At 41.5% G+C, this 20559-nt stretch overlaps 1 protein-coding gene across 4 annotated transcripts in view; it reads right to left on the reverse strand.

Annotated features, from left to right (window-relative positions):
* Positions 1-20559, reverse strand: part of LOC124802909 (synaptotagmin 1-like) — a 1021155-nt gene that overhangs the window by 106229 nt on the left and 894367 nt on the right. For all 4 annotated transcript variants that reach the window (XM_047263978.1, XM_047263977.1, XM_047263975.1 and 1 more), the window contains 2 exons: positions 12378-12479; positions 443-637 (listed from right to left, as the gene is read on the reverse strand). In XM_047263978.1, the coding sequence (XP_047119934.1) occupies positions 443-637; positions 12378-12479 (297 nt within the window). The remainder of the gene's footprint in view (positions 1-442; positions 638-12377; positions 12480-20559) is intronic.

Here is a 20559-nt window from a genome sequence, read left to right on the forward strand (position 1 = left end):
AGCATTCTATGCACTTTTTAAATTGGAGTTTAAGCTGGCTACCTTAAAGAGGTTTTGGAATTGGTTAATTTTATGATCACCCATTTCAACTTTCTAATCTCTAGAAGAAATGTCTTTCTTTTCATTCTTATGCACTTCTGAACAAATATAAGTTGTGCAAGGTGTCTATTTGTAACACATTTACTGTTTCCTTCCATCTGCTGCAATCCACTGACATAGGCCGCCAGTAGGAAAATATAGTGTTGTGGATACTGCCAAGATTTGAATACACCAGCTGATATGCAAGCAATGTAAATGACAAGTACTACCATACTCATTGCTGACAACAGCACAACAGCATAGTTTATTTCATTCAAATTTTTGTCTCTGGTGACACTTAAAGTGTACTGGAAAGTCATTCAATACTAAAATAGTTATCTCTATGTACAATCATGAGACAAACCTTAAATGTGAACGTTTCATTGAAGACAGGACTCAGTGTTTTCCGATGCACTTTTGTTTCAAACTTCTTTTTTTTATCAGGTAGTAGATAGACTTTCACATAGGGATCTGATGTTCCTCCCATGTCAAGTGCAGGTAGATCCTCTGCCTGGATTACAGTTACAGCCAAGCTATTTGAATTGAAGTCATACTCAAGCTGCAAAATGGTAATTATTATTTTATTATTATGATTTAGACACTTCTAAGATTATTATTTAATAAGAATTATCAATTAGCATGCTGCAATGGTAATTATTGTACACACACATTTGTGGAGAAACTTCACAGTATTAAATATTCTGCAACTTTAATTTAGTATTTAAAAATGGCAACTTGGTTTTGGAAGGAATCTAAACTTGCATGTGTGAGGAAACAATCTACATACCTAACATTATGTAGGTGTTGGTGATTCTCTGCATATTTAAAAAAAATACTACCCTGGAATGCTACAGCTAAACTATATCCTTTGCCAGTGCTTTGACTATATTTTATCATCTTCTGAAATGAGGAATGTTCTCACCAAAATTCTCCCTGTTCTTTTCAAAATGATATTGTACCACCTACCCAACTTAATAAATGTACTGATACATCCTTATGGCACCTTGTCTCCAAGTCCTTGACACATCAATCATATCTATGTGAAATTGTGAAATTGCTAGTTTCAGGACTTGCCAGTGTGTTTATTCAAATCCTGCCACTAGTACTCCTTTTTCTATTAGAGGCAACCTGCTATACCAGTCATTTTGTATATCAATGTTTCTGCAGCCATTGTATGGTTTTTTATGCAAATGTAAAGACCAGCCACCGAAGGTGCAACTTTTAAATTTGGTCAAAAACAAACTTGACCATGAGGCTTCAGAGAGCACTGCTCAGCTCACCACAGTCAACTTTACAACTGCTTTACAATAGGTGCCACCTGTATCTTTCATGTTGTGAATTGCATAGATGGAAACCATCAATCATACAAATCGCTTGGCCTTGCCCTCCGTTTGTCCCTACTTTCTGCCTACCTCTCCCTTAGCTTATTTCTAACCTCTCTCTGCTTTCTCACCATCATTTTACTTCAATCCAAATTCACTTTATTTGGATGCCTATGAATGTATCTTCCAAGACCTACTTGGACACTCTCTTATACTATGTATCTTCCACACATCTAAAGGTAATTTTTATGGTCTCCTCTACCCTGCAACCATATGTGTATTATACCACAGCCCCACTGATGGAGAAGGAACTACTAACTACTACTGTCATTCTCTCTCATCCACCCCACCCCTTCTTTCCACAGACACACACCCATCTTGATTTCTACATTCTGCCCCTGCGCTGTACCATGTAGTGCTGTCTTTATCTCTGGAATTGTAACATTTAGAATTTAATCATCTAGCAGACTGAAGCTAATGCATGACGATACCATGGAAAGGAGCTATACTCATTCTTTATTGACATAATAGAGTATGGATTATCTTTTATTATGTAATTCAATTTGAAAAGTATTTCAGTTTTATTGGCAACATGTTGATTTCCAGCGACTTACATTTTTTAGCAGAACATTAGTAACAATCTAAATCACAATACCTTTTATTTTTATTGGTGCTGGCTGGTTTTAGTTATTCATAACCATCATCTTACCAAAATTGATTTGAGTTGGTGATGGCTACCTTTTGGTAGTACAAAACTGTTCTGAACACTGGCTCCTCATGTGGTCTGAGTAAATTAATTTTGGCCTTATGATGGTTGTGATAATTAAAACCAGTCATAATCAACAACATTAAAGGAACTGTGATTTAGACTGTTGCTATTTGTTCTTATTTTAGTTTTACATACTTTCGTTCATGTTAAGATTCACAAGTTTTTTTGTTTTTCTTAATTTATACTGTAAGTTGTATAGGCATTTGTAATGGTAGTTTATAATATTTGAGTTGATTTACTTACTTCAGTTTTTTGTTTAATAATAACTAAACATTTATGTTAACACACTTCGAATGTCAGTATTTCTAAATCCTCATAACTGTTTTCTGTTGATCAGAATTATGCTTCAAATTTAGTATAATAAATACACAATTTCTAGAAGTAATCTTCCATGCAGTAAATCCAGAACATCCTAGAATTCTTAATACAATATATGCTGTGTGATACCATTGAAATAATATATAGTAGTATTTCAATTTTCATGAACAATTGGTTTGGATTCCCAGCAAATGTTTTCAATCACATGTCTCATTGTTTTGTATGATCTCATAGGATTCTTCCATAGTACAAGTAGTAATAATCCAATAATACTCATGTAATCAAATAAACTGATTTTATTCAGATTGTTACAAAACTACATCATGACAAAAGAAAGTAAACAAGGAACTGTCAAAAAGTAAAACAAGCAACAAACATAACATCGGCATGGTTTGGCCAGTAGATCAAAGAACAATATAAACACTTTTTATTAATCTTTATCCACAGATGATACCTCCTGTAATCTTATTCTTTCTTTATGACTTGTCAACATATTTTGCTTGTTTAGCAATTTCTTATGGATATTTTCTTTCCCATTTTACTCCACAATTTGTTTTCTCTTCTAGTTCATTTACTTTGTGTCCCCAATAACATGGCATTCATCTGTGATACTGCTATGTGTACTCACGAGACACTATCCTATGTCAGCTTATTTATGGGCCATCTGGAAGAATCCTTCCTCTCCAGTCAATAGATATAACCCCTTATCTGGACTCATAGTATGGAAAACTTTTGCTCTTACCTCCATAACATCAACATCTACTCCCAAAATCTACTTCAGCTTGTCCTTCTCAACTCAACGAGCCAACTTCCTACATCTTCCGTGCCACGTCCTCCTCTGAAACCAGTACTTCTGTTAACCAGCCACTGACCAGCACTCCTCTGATCTCCTAATATCACCCTGGCGATTGAAATGCTATACCATGTTCTACATCAGTGCTTCAACTACCTCTCATTGTGCCCTGAGATGACACCCTACCCACATCACCCAAAGTTGTGTTCTGGGAACCACCCAAACTACGGAATATCCTTGTCCATCCATATTCTAATCCTGCTCCCAGTCCTTCACCTCTTAGGTCATCCCTTTGAGACTGATGCAGATGCAATACCTGTCCCATACATCACTCACCACCTCCCACTGCCGTCCAGTCACAGGCATTTCCTACCCTATAGCAGGCAGGGACATCAGTGAAAGCAGCCATGTTATACAAGGACCAGTCACATTAATGTGATGTCCGAGTTTGACTTCAATATGCAATAACCACTCACAGATGACAGGTGGCAGCACTAGCAGGGAGAGTATATAAAGCATGTTGGGGGATGTGGTAAACAGCACAGTCGCTGTTGTAATGCGGAAGCAGAGTGATTTATCTGACATCCAAAAGTGCATGATCACTGGTTTGAGGACCAGCAGCCAAAGCTTTTATGAAATAGCTAAGTCTGTAAACAGTTCATGTGCTGCTGTGGTTAAAGTATACCATGCATGGCAAGATGGCACTATCCAAGACCAGCACCAAGGCAACTGTGGTGCACCATGGGCCATAGATAACAAGGGTAAATGACAGCTGCGGAGATGTATACGGGTGAACAGACATGCAACTGTTGAGCAACGGACCACCTAAATGAACCCTGAAGCTATCAACAGTGTCTCTCAACAATCATTCAGAGAAAGTTGCTGTGTACAGGTCTCTGTAACAGCATGGCACCGAGTTCAGGCACCCATGCTGTTCATCAGGGATGAAGGCTGGAATTTGCATGCCAATACCACCCAAGTGAACCAAGAGTGTCTCCTCAACAACCATTCAACGGATGTTGCTGTGTATGGGCCACTACAACAAGGCATCTAGTTCATGCAACGATTCTGTTCATCAGCAATAAAGGCTGCAATTTGCATGCCAATACCGCAACTGGATGTCCACGGAATGGCAACATATGCCCATTCCAGATGAATCACATTTTATATTCCATTAGACACATGGAAAACACACTGCAACAGTGCTCAGAAAGTTTCAGGCCAGAGGAGGGAGTGTTATGGTCTATGAAATTTTTTTGTAGCATTCCTTTGGTGATATCATCATTCTGGAAGGCACAATGTATCGTACATATCCTTACAGATAATGTTCACTCCTACATGCAGTTTGTTTTTCCTCAGCCTGATGTAATCTACCTGCAGGACAAAGCAACAAGTTACACAGCTTGCAGTATATGCATGTGGTTCAAAGAGTACCAGCATAAGTTTGCCACATTCCCCTGGTCACCAAACTACCCAGATTTAAGCCCAATCGAGAACCTGTGTGACAACATCAATCAGGCTGTTCGTGCCATGGATTCTCAACTGAGAAACCTACAGCAGTGCGCCACAGCACTGGAGCTGGAATGGCTCCACATCCCTGTCAATACCTTCCAGAACGTGACCAATTTTTTTCCTGCACGTCTAGCAGCGGTCCATTCTGTAAAAGGTGGTGATTCAATTTATTCAGGCTTTTGATTGGTGCAGTTACTGCAGAGCATTCAATGTGCATGACAAGTAACTAACTGTCTACTTGCATGAATGACCACTGCCAAACTCTGGCAAACAGCAAACATGACCATTGAGGTGCCAAACATGCAGCACATCACAACACAAATGACTTCAACAGCTTCTTCACTACGCAAGCCATTTGGTTAGTCCCTTCCAGCACTAATTTCTCTGAAGTATGAAGGTGGGAATTGTATCATCTGCATTTTCTGTGCTATCGCAATCTCCATGGCCTAAAACTCCACCAACCTGTTTCCCACGCCTCACTTTTCATATTTCCTTCTCTCCTCTGTCCACACCACTCCTTCTCCATCCGGATCACGTATTGCCTTCTCCCACTACTCTTCCTCCCCCCTCCTACCACCCATGTAGGCATTCTCTCTCTCTCTCTCTCTCTCTCTCTCTCTCTCTCTATCACTCTCACTCCTTTCTCCCCATCTGTCTCTCCTTCCCCTCTTCAGTCCCCTTCTGTACCCCTCTCCCGTCTCCCTCTCTCTCTTCCCTTCCTGTCTCTCTTTCAATTCCACCTCCTCTCCTTTGTGCCTTTCCATTCACCCCCTTCGTTTTCTATGCTGTCAGAGCTCTGAACTTCTTTCTTGTTGTGTAGCCGTTTCATCATCTATGGACAAACTTGCCTCAAATTATCCCATTACACCCTCCCTGCCTTCTGCGTCCTTCCCTAGCTCCTCTCCTCCTCCATCTCCCCAGGCGACCGCTACCAATAAGCAACAGTCAGTCTCGCCATAGCCATGGGTGTGTGCATTTGGGTGTTTGTGTGGTTGTGTGTGAACATCCACTAAAGAAAGAGCAAATATACTTTGGGGCTAGTAAAAATAGTTTCCTGCTGCATGCTACACATCAGTTAGCTGTAGGTGAGTGGTTGCCTTTCCTTTATTTTACATACTATTTCAATTTTCTTATTTATCCCACGAACAGTGAACTGTGAGCTGTGTGAGCTAAAGACCAAGTTTCCACCACTATTTTGTAATGTGCCTTGTTACCTCGAGTTATCTTGTAAACATCTCTGTTTTAATTTGTACAGTTTGTGCATTATATGTTTCAGACACTTACAGGGTGAGGAAAAAAGGAGTTCACAACTTTGGAACAACACAGGAATTTACTGAGATAACTTACAGAAGAATCAGTAGATGTGTCACTTTGTAGCAAACAACCTCAAATTTGATTCATGAGGAGCATCAGTACCCTCTTCTGCCACCAGGTCCTGCGTCCAGCCATCCTGATTCAGGTTTTCCGTGGTTTCCCTAAATCGCTCCAGGCAAATGCCGGGTTGGTTCCTTTGAAAGGGCATGACCGACTTCCTTCCTCGTCATTCCCTAAAACCGATGAGGTCGATGATCTCGCAGTTTGGCCTCTTCCCCCAAAACAACCCAACCCCAACTGCCACCAGAAATACCAGCATAGTGCACAGTTAAAATGGCCACTTTCACTGGTGTGGAGAGTGCTCGCTGTGTGTTTAGTTTCATGAAACAAACTCTGCAACAACCATTAAGTGTAAAATTCTCACTGAACACACCAAGGAACCCCCAATCAGGCCTACAATTTCCTCTGGGCACAAGAACTTTTTTGAGATGTATTGTTCACAGCAACATGATACGAGGTCTGTTCAAAAAATTCTGGAACTATGTCCACAAAATTTTTCTATCCTTACGTTTTACTTACTATTCATGGTCTCCTTAGAAATAGTCTCCTCCACAATTGATGCATGACTCCCAATGCTATTTCCACTTACAGAAACAGTCTTGGCACACCTCTTGCTGGATCGCACGCAGCACCATCTGTGAATTTTCTTTTATCTCATTTATAATTGTAAATCTCTGTCCTTTTAATGGGGTTTTCAACTTTGGAAATAAAAATGTCCACAGGGGCCAGGTCTGGAGAGTATGGAGGATGAGGCAGCACAGTGATTTCATTTTCAGTGCAATACTCATGCACCAACAGGGATGAATGTGCGGGTGCATTATCACGGTGCAAGAGCCATAAATTGTCTTCCCACATTTCAGGTTGTTTCCTTCTCACATTTTCCCACAGGTGTTGCAACACGTCCCAATAGTACCATTGATTACCTGTTTGTCCCTGTGGCACAAATTCATGATGAACTAATCCTTCAAAGCCAAAGAAAACTATCAGCATGACTTTGACATTTTACCTGGCCTGACAAGATTTTTTTTTATTTTTTGTCTTGGAGAACCTTTCTTGACATATTGTGAAGATTGAGCTTCAGTCTCAACATCTTAACTGTACCCCATGTCTCATCACCAGTTATGAGCATCTAATTCTCATTCACGAACATCTAATTCTCATTTGTGCAATTCAAAAGCTCTTCACAGATTGTGAGGTGAAGGTCTTTCTGGTCTTGACTCATGAGTCATGAGGCAAGCTTGGTGACACCATGATGTATTCCAAGATTCTGTGCCAGTCTTCGACTGGCATGCACAATTTCATTGATGTTGCTGACATTAGCATTTCCGCTAGATGTAGAAGGGCATCCTGAACGAGGTCATCCTTAACTTCCATTCGGCCATTGTTAAACCATGTGAACCATTTGTAACACTGAGTACGGCTTAAGCCCTCATCAACGTAGGCTTCCTGCATCATTTTGTGTGTCTCTGTAAAGGTTTTCTTGACTTTCATCCAAAATTAATGCAGACACATTGGTCCTCTAACTCTGCCATCTCGAAATTCACAAGCTGTGTGACACAATGTTCTACTTATTACAGCAGCGAACAATAACTAATAGACTTACAACAATGAAACTTTGGGAAGTCACATATTAAGCACAGGCATATGCAGGGATACCAACTGCTTTTCGCTCCAACACACTGGCGCAAAATTACAAATGTTCTGGAATTTTTTGAACAGAACCCATAAATCACCAGGCACCCATGCAATGACGGTTGTGTTGAATGGGTTAGAGACAGATTTGCCCGCAGTCCTCAAAAATCAATATAATGTGCATCTATGATACTGTCATTCCACAAAAGACTGTTCAGCAAGTGCTCCATAAACGTTTACACTTCAACCATACACATTCTCAATGGCACAGCACATTAGTGATGCAGCTAAGACTGCTCATGGGGAATTCTGTGCAGAAATGTTGCATTGGACAGAGGAAGATGAGACATTCCTGAACACAATAAACTTCTGCGATGAGTGAACACTTCATATTAGTAGCATGGTGAACACCCAAAACTGCAAAATAGAGGGCAGCGAAAATCCACATGCAACTCTGGAACATGTTTGTGACAGCCCCAAAGTTAATGTGTTTTGCGCCTCTAGCAAACTGAAAGTGGATGGCCCTTTGTTCCACATGGAGAAAACTGTCACTGGTATTGTGTATCAGGATATGCTTGAAAACTTTTTAATTAGACATACTGTTGAAGATGACTGGGATGATGGTTTACCACCAGCAAGATGGCGCACCATCTCATTTCCTCACAGAAGGTTGAGGTTTCTTCAATAATTGCTTCCCACGTCAGTGGACTGGCTGTGAAGGCCACCTCACTCCCCAGACTTGACATCACTGAATTTCTAACTCCGGGGTTTCATTAAAGACAGTTAATATGTCCCTCCTTACCTGAAAAATCAAATCTACACTACTGCTGCACAGATTATGCACAATTTGGTGCAACGAGTGTGGGAGGAAATTGATTACCGGTGGGATGTATTCCACATCACAAATGGTAGTCACACTGAACCAAAATGGCACTTGACAATTTTGTATGAAATCTGGTGTTATTTACTACAAAAGAGACATCTGCTGATTCTATAAGTTATCTTGACAGACTTCTATCTCATTTCAAAGTTGTAAAGTCCTATTTGACTCACCCTGTGTAAGAACCAGGGAACTGAACATTAATAAGACTAATGCTGTTCTTGACAATGCAAATAATGTATTAGATAATGTATTTCTTCAGCTATATACAGTGAGCTCATGTTGTTAGAAATTTTTTATAAAATGCAGGGAAACTTGAAGATGATGAATGGTTGGTGCAAAGAGTCACAGCTGTCTCTCAGCTATAAGAATGTAATCTAACAGATATCATCTGGAACAGTTTCCAGACACTCTCTAAGTCTGTTTTGCATGTAAACTGCCTTACAACAAGTATGTCTGTTCACCTCCACACTATGAAGCTGTGTTGCTATTCCTTCATTTTCTTTTTGGCTTTGTACCTTACTCTGAGAGAGAGAGAGAGAGAGAGAGAGAGATATGGAGAAAGGGAGGGAAGGAAAATATATTTAGGAGTAAAAGAGACCACTCAGAAATATGAGAAGCACTGAATCATTGACAGGCCCACACAAAAGAAAAAGAAACATGCTAGCTTTTAGATTAAATCCTTTGTCAAGGTAGAGTGCACCACACACACACACACACACACACACACACACACACACACACACACACACACACACACACACACCTGTGTCCCTACATATTGTGCCAGGTGGACACCTAATGCAAGGACAGTGTTTCAGTTGACAGTCTACAGTGGGGTATGGGTTAAGCTGGGTGGGATGGCCACAGGGGGGGGGGGGGGGGGGGGGAAGAAAGACAGGAGGCAGGAAGAGTGGTTGGGGGTGGGTAGCTAGTGGCTCGAAGGGAGGCAGCAGGAAGGGTTGGCAGGTGCATGGGTTAGGTGGGTGATGCATAGGTAACGTAGCCGATGGGGTGTAGCATACAATATAGGTGACATGAACTGGGAGGGGGTGACAGGACAGAGGAAGAAATACTATTGGGTGGAGGGTATGGGGACAGTGGATTAATGGAAATGAAGAGGAGAAGGGCTACATGAGCAAGGAAGTGTTGCAAGCATAGCTCCCATGGATCCAGACAGCCTGGTTGTGAAATGGCAACTGAAATGAAGCATGTTGTGTTCAGCTGCCTCTTATGCCACTGGGTGGTCACTTTGTTCTTGATCACAGTGTGATGGATAGCTGGTTGCCATAGCGGCAGGAAAATCTGTGCAGTGATTGCAGCGGAGTTGGTACGTGACATGGTTGCTTTTGCAGGTGGCTCTGCCCCTGATGGGGTAGGATAACCCTGTGATCAGACTGGAGCGGGAAGTGCTGGCTGGGTGGATTGGACAGATCTTGTGCCTGCGTCTTCATAGGGATAAGATCCCTGTGGCAAGTGGGAGTGGCATAGGAATGGACTAGGATGTTGTGCACGTTGAGTGGGTGATGGAATATCACTTTACACCAAAAAAATTACTTCCATACAACCAAGCCATCCGTGGGCAGTGTATAAACAGTGATGAGAACTCTCTTGCCCAGTAAGCTGAAGGTCTCATGAGGGCCTTTGTGGACAGGCATTACCCTCAAACACAGTCTGCAAACAGATTTCCTGTGCCACATCCTCACACATCCCTAATCCTCCCAACACCCCCAAGAATCAAATACAAATGAGCCACCTCCTCATCAAACAACTGAACCATATGATAAAAAGGAAAGTGGCAACTTTCTTTTTCATAATATTGTTACATTCCATCTTGGACTTTCCATTGTTTGATTTTAACTGAACCATATGCTTTGATTATCTGTCATTATGTCCAGAAATGAGATACATTCTACCCAAAATACTTCTCATTCCCCCTAAAGTGACATTCCATCACACGGCCATCATATACAACATCCTGGTCCATCCTTATGCCACTCCCAACCTCAACTGCGGGATCATATCACTGTCAAGTTGCAGGTGCAAGACCTGCCCAATCCACCCATCCAGCAATTCCTACTCCATTCTTGTCACAGGCTTATCTTACCCATAAGAGGCAGAACCACCCATGAAAGCAGCCATGTCACATACCAACTCCAATGCAATGACTGCACAATTTTTTATGTCAGTATGACAACTTACCAGTTGACACTGATGAATGACCAAGAACAAAGTTAACCACCCAGTGGCACAATATGCAACTGACCACAAGATGTTCAATTCCAATGACTTCTTCACAACCTGGGCCATGCTAGGAGGATTGCAGGAGCGAAGTATATGTTGTGAGGATAACTCGCATCTGTATAATTTAGAAAAGCTAGTGATGAAGGGAAGGATCCAGATGGCCCAGGTTGTGAAGAAGTCATTGGAATTGAACATCTTGTGGTCAGTTGCATATTGTGCCACTGAGTGGTTAACGAACAAAGTTAACCACCCAGTGGCACAATATGCAACTGACCACAAGATGTTCAATTCCAATGACTTCTTCACAACCTGGGCCATCTGGATCCTTCCCTTCATCACTAGCTTTTCTAAACTATACAGATGCGAGTTATCCTCACAGAATATCCTTCACTCCTGCAATCCTCCTAGCCTCAGTCTCCATTAACTCACTGCACCCACACCTCCATCAAACAGTTTCCCCTTCCTCTGACCTGTCACTCCCTCCCGAATCCACATTTCCATCACCTTCATCATGCACTTCCCTCCACTGGCTCCAGTGCCTATGCAACACATGACTAAGAAATGCACCTATCACCCCTCCCTCCTGCATGCCTATCCAATAAACCTGCTGTCTCCCTTTGAGCCACTAGCAACCCATCCCCAAGGACAAAGGAGGGAGAGAGAGAGAGAGAGAGAGAGAGAGAGAGAGGGAGAGAGAGAGAGAGAGTGTGTCTGTTACTTGATGCTTCCATTATTCAGTTAAAGGTCTCCTTTAGTCCTAAATATTTATTTTGTAGAACTTCCCTTCCTATATTTGGAGAGAGACTATAAATAGACAAAAAGAAAACAATATCTTTCTGTTACACTATCAGTGATCAGACACTAAACTCAGTCACATCAGTCCAGTACCTTGAAATATATGCTCGCAGTAATTTCAAGTTGAATGACCATGAAATGTAGCCATAAGGACACAGATACCAGACTGAGCTTCTTTTAGGGAAAGTCCTAAGGCAGTGTAGTTCACTAATTGAGGAGGTTGCTTACAAAACTTTTGAATATTATTAAGTGATCTGACAATTACCAAGTTGTATACACACAGAGGAGATTAAATGAATGACTAAACACAATCATCATAAGTTTTTTAGTCAACAAGAGAGCATCACAGAAAAGCTTACACTAGAAATAGCTGCATTTCAATAGCAGTCAAGAAAAATTACTTCCACAACCTATATCTGTTGTAATGATCACAGAAGGAAAATTAATTGTTTAGGTGAATACAGGTGCTTGCTGCCAATCTTTTTTGTTAAATACAACTTGTAAATGTGGCATGAAGGAAGCAAAACAAATTTATACACCTTGTGTCCTCCACAATGCAGTGTAGGGCAGTTTTCAAAGGACATATGTAGATATACACATGCATATCAGCATAGTATGAGAATAAATGAACACGTCCTAAAAGAAACAGGATCAATTTACCTTATATTGAAGACGTCCAAGTTTAACTTCACTTTGTTTACTTTCAGCTTCATCTCCCCCCTCTTCAGCATTTTCGGTAAGTTCCTCTAGATCTGGTTGAACCTACAATCATACATAAGTTGTTTTATATGTAAGTCAGATATTATAACCTTTAATCAAGTTCCTAAAAAAGTTGTTGACGTTCTGTGGTCTGTGGGTTTATTTTGAAATCAGATGGAGTAGAAATTGTAGTTTTCTTACATTTTTGACTGATTTGTATTTTAGGTATTGAAACATTAATTTATTTCAAAGTTTACTTTAAACTACACTAAGATAGTTTCAAATTTTAGTACAGAATTTAACAACAAATTGTAATATGTGTTTAACATTCCTCATTACTTGTTCACAAGATGTTAAGAATGTACAAGTGGAATCTCTTGATATTACCTGAAGCACAAGCAAGGTCATTAATGATTTACCAAATGTGAAAACAGTTTCAGTATGTGACATATAACTGACAAGTATGTACTCATAAAAACATTGTACACACAATTTTAAAGGCATACAAAATATTGTCAATACATCCTCAGACCACAGATATACACTCTCTAAGCTATGATCTACCTAATGTCATAACTTAAATGTTAATGTGCTATGCTATGTTTTTTTCTTGTATCTAACATAAATTTCCATTTCATTTGCCACTCTAAATCTCAAAGTGCAAAGGATGCTTTGTATCCAAAGCAACTTCTACTTTCCTTGTACTTCCTTCTCTTTCATTCCTTTCATTTATTGCTATTAATTTTGTTTTACTGTAGATCACTCTCCAAGTAATTACTTATCCATGGTGAGACTGTACACATATTTTTAACTAAACGTTTCTACATTTTTCATGATATACATTCCTACTATTATTTTAACAAACAAATATATGGAAAAGCAAGCAGTCAGCTCAAGCTGATTGATGCATAACATAGAGAAACAATTAACATCACAGAGATGTTACGTGTATCTGTGTGCTGTGGATCTGTCAGCTTCAGATACATAGTTACTTCTCTTATTTTTGTTGATTATTTTTATCCTGGAATTTACAATATTGTATTATTATTATTTTAACGTATTTTGAGACATTTCCTTGTTTGTTATTTAGTTATTGCTATATATGGAGCCATTCTAGTGAGCTGTATGTGAATCTATTAACTGTAGGTTTATACACATTGTTGACACATTGACGTGTACACTATAGTGTACAAATTCAGTAATCCATTTTAAAAGTACAATAGTTTCAAGTTTTACACATTGATAAATGTAAGTATAACTGACCATATCTGTTAACAGTTATAACTGTAAGTGGCCAGCATCATAAATAAGAATTTACTAAAATACCACTGAAACAATAAGCTTATTTTCTTTCAAAGATAAAAGAAGCAAAAGGAAAAAAAAATCTGAGAAGCTAGTGAAGTTATTGAAAATGCAGGATATAAAAGACATTATTATGCTGAAAATGAATGGGGATGGATGAGTGTAACGAGTTATGTGTATTGCTTGTATGACTCCTGTTACATTTTATAAAGAATCAAATGTGCCAAAATGAAATACTACAAAATAGACTCAACTCTTCTAATTATAAAGTAACAACAGGCTGGTAACTTTGAAAGAAAGTTAAAGAGAATGATGGCTTTCAAAAGGAATAAACAGGAAGAAGCTGGTAGGATTATGACTATTGATGGATTATCCAAGACAGCCATACATGACCTGCAACTCCACTGACACACACCAGGATACAATGAGAGGGAAATAAAGAATTAAGAGTGAGATGTAAAAAAAAAAAAAAAAATCTGACAAAAATTCAGAAGTTAGAAGTGGCAGGGAGGGTATTAACATGCCAGAAATTAAAAAAAGGAGAGAGCAGGAATAGTATGTAGATGAGATGAAAATGTACAGTGGCATAGAAAATGGAGTTGTAAAGCAAGAAGTGGGGAGGGGGGAAAAGTGAAAGGCAATAACAATAAATTACACCACATAAAAGAGAAGTGTAAGCAGAGAACTGAGACAAAATGAATGACAAGAAACAAAAATTTACACAAGTTTCCATCTTCGAAGTTCTAAGCTACCAGTGCTGGAAAGAAGAACCTGAATAATTTATGTTGTATGAAAGACATTGAGATGATGGCTATTGTATGAATATGCTTTATAACATGGTTTTGTATGCTACTAGTGTAGAATTTCTATTTGCAGCTCCTTATTTTTGCTTATAACACAGTAGGTGCCATGATGATATAAAAAGCTGATAGTGCTAGCACATCATCACATTTATGGTATGAGTTACCTCCCAGGTCTTCCTTTGATAAAACATATGTTAATAGTGAAGTGTAGGGTTCAAGCACCACAAGCCTTTTTGTCTTTTTGTTAATAGTAATGGTCCAAGAACCGCAAGCCTTTTTGTCATTTTCAATTAGTAACTACTGAGTGCCATGTTGTTGGAAACACATACCCTTGTAATATACAAAAGTCTACTATTAATGTCCCTGTCTGCCACTTAGTGCCTCCTCTATGAGATGAATAGTAATCCATCCTAATTCATGTTGTTGATTTCCTTACAAAGACATTCTACTGGCCATCCACCTTTTGATGAGTGCCTACCACACCATATTCAGCTGACAACTACCGTCTACGTTAAGGACATTGTCTATTATTACTTTGCATGAAGGTTATGAATAAGAAACTCATGAAATATTGCTACAAGATGACACTGTCAGTTGACTGATATCCCGAGAAGATTTCAGCAATGAAATTCACCAAGAAAACCTGCATTCCCATATACATTTCTGTAATTTATTTTATGACACCTGAGAAGGCATTACTAAATTGTATAATTGAAAAATTGTGCATTTATGCTCCTGTGTTGTTGTTTACCTCTTTTCCTAAGATTTACTGGCTGGGGCCATAGGATACACACTGGCCGAGTGACAAAGATAATAACCTAATACTCTGCTCTATTATCCTGCCAAATCACAATAAGTCAAAACTCTTAATGAAACACTGTGCACGTGTATCTGTGCATGTGTGTGTGGGCGTGCATGGTGTGTTGGAGACTGCTGGTAATGTAATAAATCCAGTTACATAACACGAAATTACAAAATCGGTTTTACTTGTTTATTATTTTGCTACATGTTTAAACTTGATCAATTTTCTTCTCCATTTCACTTTGCTTCCAGGTAATCACATTCTCAGGACTACAGAAATGAAATACCCTCTTCAGCAAATATTTGAGCAACTACTCTTTGTCTCCTCATTTAGATTTCAGTCCCATAATATAATCTGACAATGTCTTTATATGTTACTTACTATGCTGGGTTTGCAATTGGTTTGTTTCATCCAAAACTGTACACTTTCTTGGCCATGCAACATCTTTATGATGCCATACAGAAATTATGGCACTTGTCACTGTGTCTGTGTTAAGAAAAGCATTCCATAATAAATGGAAATGTGTGAATCTTTTTAGACAAAAGAGTGGGTAATAATATGGCATATTGGAATCCTGAATAAAACCAACCTGCTTTCAGAAAAGATGTGTTGTATTACTAGTTGAATGCACCTCATAGAACAAAGATGCAGATCAAGATGACAAGTGTGTCAGGATGCCAAGCAGTAGTTATAAAAGAAAATGAATTTCATGTTTATAGAATAAACAAGAAGGATGCACATTCAAACAGTCAGCAATCTAATGAGATTAAATTACCAACCATTGAAGATCTGGGGGGGGGGGGGGGAGCTTTAGGTAACAAACATTTGCCAATGACTGATACCTCACTGTTTAACCCAAGAACGACAGGCGCGGTGTTTGCAATTCTGCTAACAGAAGCTCACAGATTTTATTTTGGCATGTCAAAATTTATAGTAATGAAACATGACTGCAAAAAATTTGATTCAGATATAAAGTGGAGCTTCCCAGTTTAAGTAGAGTCAGCATTAATGAAGTGAGCAAGAAATGTGGGCTATGTATCAAGTGGATACATCTTCAATATCACACTTGAAGAAGAAAAATAACTGAAGGCTGTTATGCTTGGGTTTGATTTACTAAACATTTCAAAATCAGGAGAAAAGGTCAAAATTGAGAATATGTGGAATCCTGTTCCACTAGTACAGTATGCTTTCTCACAGGATGACTATAAAACAAGCATATATTGATGAATCCCCTGTCACTATACTTACAAGTATTCCCCAAATCTGATCACATACAGGCTGTCTGGTACTTGTCTAATGGTAGTTTGATTTAGTCTTTATTTCAATATGACTACTTAGTTTACACTTGTGACTGCCAGCTACTAGTTTACTGCTTGCAGATCATGTCTCAGGAAGGCATCATCTATTTTGCTTCCAGTGTAGACCTAGCTTATTGCAGTAGCCACCAGAAAGATCGCGGGAGGCGCACATCGGCATGGCAGGTCACGGACGGTAGCTGCTGTAAGTAGAGTCCCGTTCACCAAAGGGCATACGAGAATTCGGCCGCAACCTCTGCCGGCGGAACAACAACAACAACTCAGGCAGCATGGGCCGTGCCCCGTCAGTTCACATCAGGCATGCCTAGGAGACAGTTCCCGGTCTACACTAGGTGAACTGCGACGGAAAACATGAACCATGTTTCTACACAAATGGCAACGAGTAGGGTCGTTCTTTCGCATGTTGCATCATTGTTCTGGTTTCGCAGCTTATCCACGGCATGGAGGATTTACTGCGGGTTCTGGTTGAGCAGCAGACGGAGCTCATGGCCACCATGAAACAAGTGCTTCCAGCATTGCTCTCCATGCAGTCTGCTCCAGCACCATTCTCTCCTCCCTTTCCCTTGTATGATGAGATGGCGGAGGATTGGGATGCATATGAATATCACCTTCAGCAGCATTTCCAGGCATTTCATGTTGCCGATGATGAGGTATGTCGTGCTCTTTTCTTGTCTTGGATATCTCCCTTGCTGTATCAAGTTTTGCGACAGCTAGCACCGTTGCAGGAACCCTCATCCTTGTCTTTTGATGCATAGTGTTCATTGCTGTCTTCATATTATCGCCGCCGTACGCATGTTGTGGCGGCTAGGGTCGAGTTCTATCAATGCAAGAAGCAGCCCCATCAGTCTTACCGGGCGTGGGCCGCTACCCTGAACAGTCTTAGTCACAAGTGTCATTTTGTCACGGAGCAGTCGCGAGAGTCGTATGTCCACGTTATGGTGCGAGATGTCATTGTTTGTTCGGCCCCTGATAGAGAGGTCTGGCAACGGGCCCTGCAGTTGGAAGACCCTTCCCTTGAGGAAGTCCTGTCCATTGCTCAATCGTATGAAGTCTCTCACGCCGCTGGTCAACAGTTGGAAGCGTGGTGTGACGTTGCGGTGGTTCAGGGTGGCACGGCCACTTCCACTGCGTCCGGAGTGGAAGACGTGCGAGCGGTACAATCCGGCTGTTACAGCCGTTCCTGCATGGTGTGTAAACAGAGTTCCGGCCGCCGGCCCCTGTTACAGTCCTGTGCATCGTGCTATATACATCATGATTGGTCAGAGTGCCCCCAGCATTGGGCCATTTGTCACAAATGTAATAAAAAAGGACACATTGCTAAAGTTTGCCGCTCAGCCTCAAAAGAATCGAAGGAAGCAGGTACAGAGGACATGGACGTTGACATTCAGGAAGTTTCATTGGGCCAGGCTCCCGACGCATCGGCACAAAAACTCTTTATCGAGGTGTCTGTTCGGTCTCGTCGATTATAACTGCAAGTAGACACGGGCGCGGCAGTTTCTTTGTTGAATGCACAAACTTACTCCCACCTTGGGTCGCCCCTGTTGGCGCCAGTTTACCAGCGTCTAAGCGGTTATGGTAAACAGTTCATTCCCCTACTGGGTCAATTCACTACTGACGTGACCTAAAAATCAGTCACTCAGCCTATTACTTTTATTGTTGTCAATGATGCAAGCTCCGCTAACCTTTCTGGCTTGGATGCCTTTCAAGCTTTCGGTTTTTCTATCGCTGACACCATACAGTTGGTCTCCGACGACGTTCCCTATCAATCATTGGAATCTTTGATCTCTGACTTTCCGGATATCTTTGAGGAGGGCCTGGGGTGTGATTCAGACTTTGAAGCTCACTTAACGTTGAAGGCGTTGGCTCGCCCATGTTTTCTACGTCCGAGGCAGATCCCCTTGGCTCTCCGCCCTCAGGTGAAAGAAGAGCTTGACCGGCTGACAGCCCTTGGGGTCGTTCTTCCCATTTCTTCTAGTGAGTGGGCTTCGCCCCTCGTTATTGTCAGGAAACCCTCAGGAAAATTACGTCTTTGTGGCGATTTCAAGGCCACCATTAATTCCCAATTTGTGGTAGACACCTATCCTTTGCCTCGTGCTGATGAATTGTTCTCTGCCATGGCAGGAGGCCAATATTTTTCGAAAATTGATCTTTTGGAGGCTTATCATCAGATACCACTTGATGAGGACTCCAAACGGCTGGCGGTTGTCAACACCCCGTTTGGCCTTCACCAATACCAGCAGTTGGCCTTCGGAATATCCAGTGCCCCGGCGATATTCCAGCGTTATCTTGAGCAAGTTATGTTGATAATCCCTCATTGTATTAATTACCTGGATGACATAATTGTCACAGGCCGCAGCATGGAGGAACACTTGCACAACCTTCGCACCCTCTTTCTCAAATTCAGGTCCGTGGGCTTGCGTTGCAACCTGCGTAAGTCAAACTTCTTCCAACCGTCCATTGAGTATGTGGGCTACACCATATCTCGGTACGGTGTCCAGCCACTAGGAAGTTTGGTCCAAGGTATTGTCGAGCTTCCGCGACCCACTTCGCTGAAGGAGTTACAAGCTTTTTTAGGCAATATTGCCTATTACCACCGGTTCATTCCCGGGGCTTCCACCATAGCCCGGCCCCTGTACTGCCTTCTACGCAAGGGTGTTCCTTTTGATTGGTCGCCTGCATGCGAGCGAGCGTTCACCTTGTTGAAGGGCCTCCTCACGTCAGCGGCTTGTTCGGCCACTTTTGTCCCCCATCAGCCATTGGTCCTGGCTACCGATGCTTCGCAGTATGGGGTGGGGGTGGTCTTGGCCCATCACAACGTGGATGGTTCTGAGCAGCCACTGGTGTTTGCGTCTAAAACTCTTAGTCCCGTGCAGGCCCATTACTCCCAGGTGGAAAAAGAGGCTTTGGCCATTGTCTACGCTGTTACCAAGTTTCACCCTTTCTTGTATGGCACCAAGTTTCAGTTAATCACTGACCATAAGCCGTTAATATCATTATTTGGCCCCACATCTCAGATTCTGGATAGGGCGGCCCACAGACTACAGCGCTGGGCCTTGTTCCTCTCTAAGTACCATTATGACATTCATTTTCGCCCTACCGGACAGCATGCCAACGCAGATGCTCTTTCCCGTCTTCCGGTGGGCCCGGATCCTAAGTTCGATTGAGAGGAGATCATGTGTTTTCATTTGGATGTGGCGTCCCGCCAAGCGGTTGATGGCTTCCCGATCACTAATTCTCAAGTCACCAGGGAAACGGCAGCTGACCCATTTCTCTGGCAAGTCGTTTGCCTCATTCAGCAGGGGTGGTCATCCCAACCTCCAGGCCGGGCCTTGGACCCTCTTTGTAATTATTTTGTTCTATGAGACCAGCTCTCTGTCTTGGAAGGAGTTCTGCCTCTGTCTACCGATGATACAGCTCCTCGTGTGGTTGTTCCTGCAAGTTTGCGAAGGGAAGTCCTCACGTTATTACATGAGGGGCACTGGGGTGTTTCCCGTACTACAACCTTGGCTCGCAGACATGTGTACTGGCCCAGTACTGAAAGAGAAATTGAGCACTTGGTGGCCGCCTGTTCCCAGTGTGTGAGCCAACAGGCATCTCCCAGGTCAGCGTTCTCTTCATGGTTGCCTGCAACCGAGCCATGGGAATGTGTTCACATCGATTTTGCGGGCCCGTTTGTCAATGGCTGTTGGCTCATTGTCATTGATGCTTATTCCTGATTCCCATATGTGGTTCGCTGCTCCTCCACCACTTCAGAAGTTGCAATTCAGGCACTAGCAAAAATCTTTTCTGTGGAAGGTCTGCCAGTCACCCTGGTCTCGGACAATGGACCTCATTTTATTTTGCAGACCTTCCAGGATTTTTGTAGGCGCTTCGGTATTCGGCACATTTGCTCTCCCCCCTTTCATCCACAATCAAATGGG

The sequence above is a fragment of the Schistocerca piceifrons genome, chromosome 6, assembly GCF_021461385.2.
Source record: "Schistocerca piceifrons isolate TAMUIC-IGC-003096 chromosome 6, iqSchPice1.1, whole genome shotgun sequence".
Taxonomy (NCBI): domain Eukaryota; kingdom Metazoa; phylum Arthropoda; class Insecta; order Orthoptera; family Acrididae; genus Schistocerca; species Schistocerca piceifrons.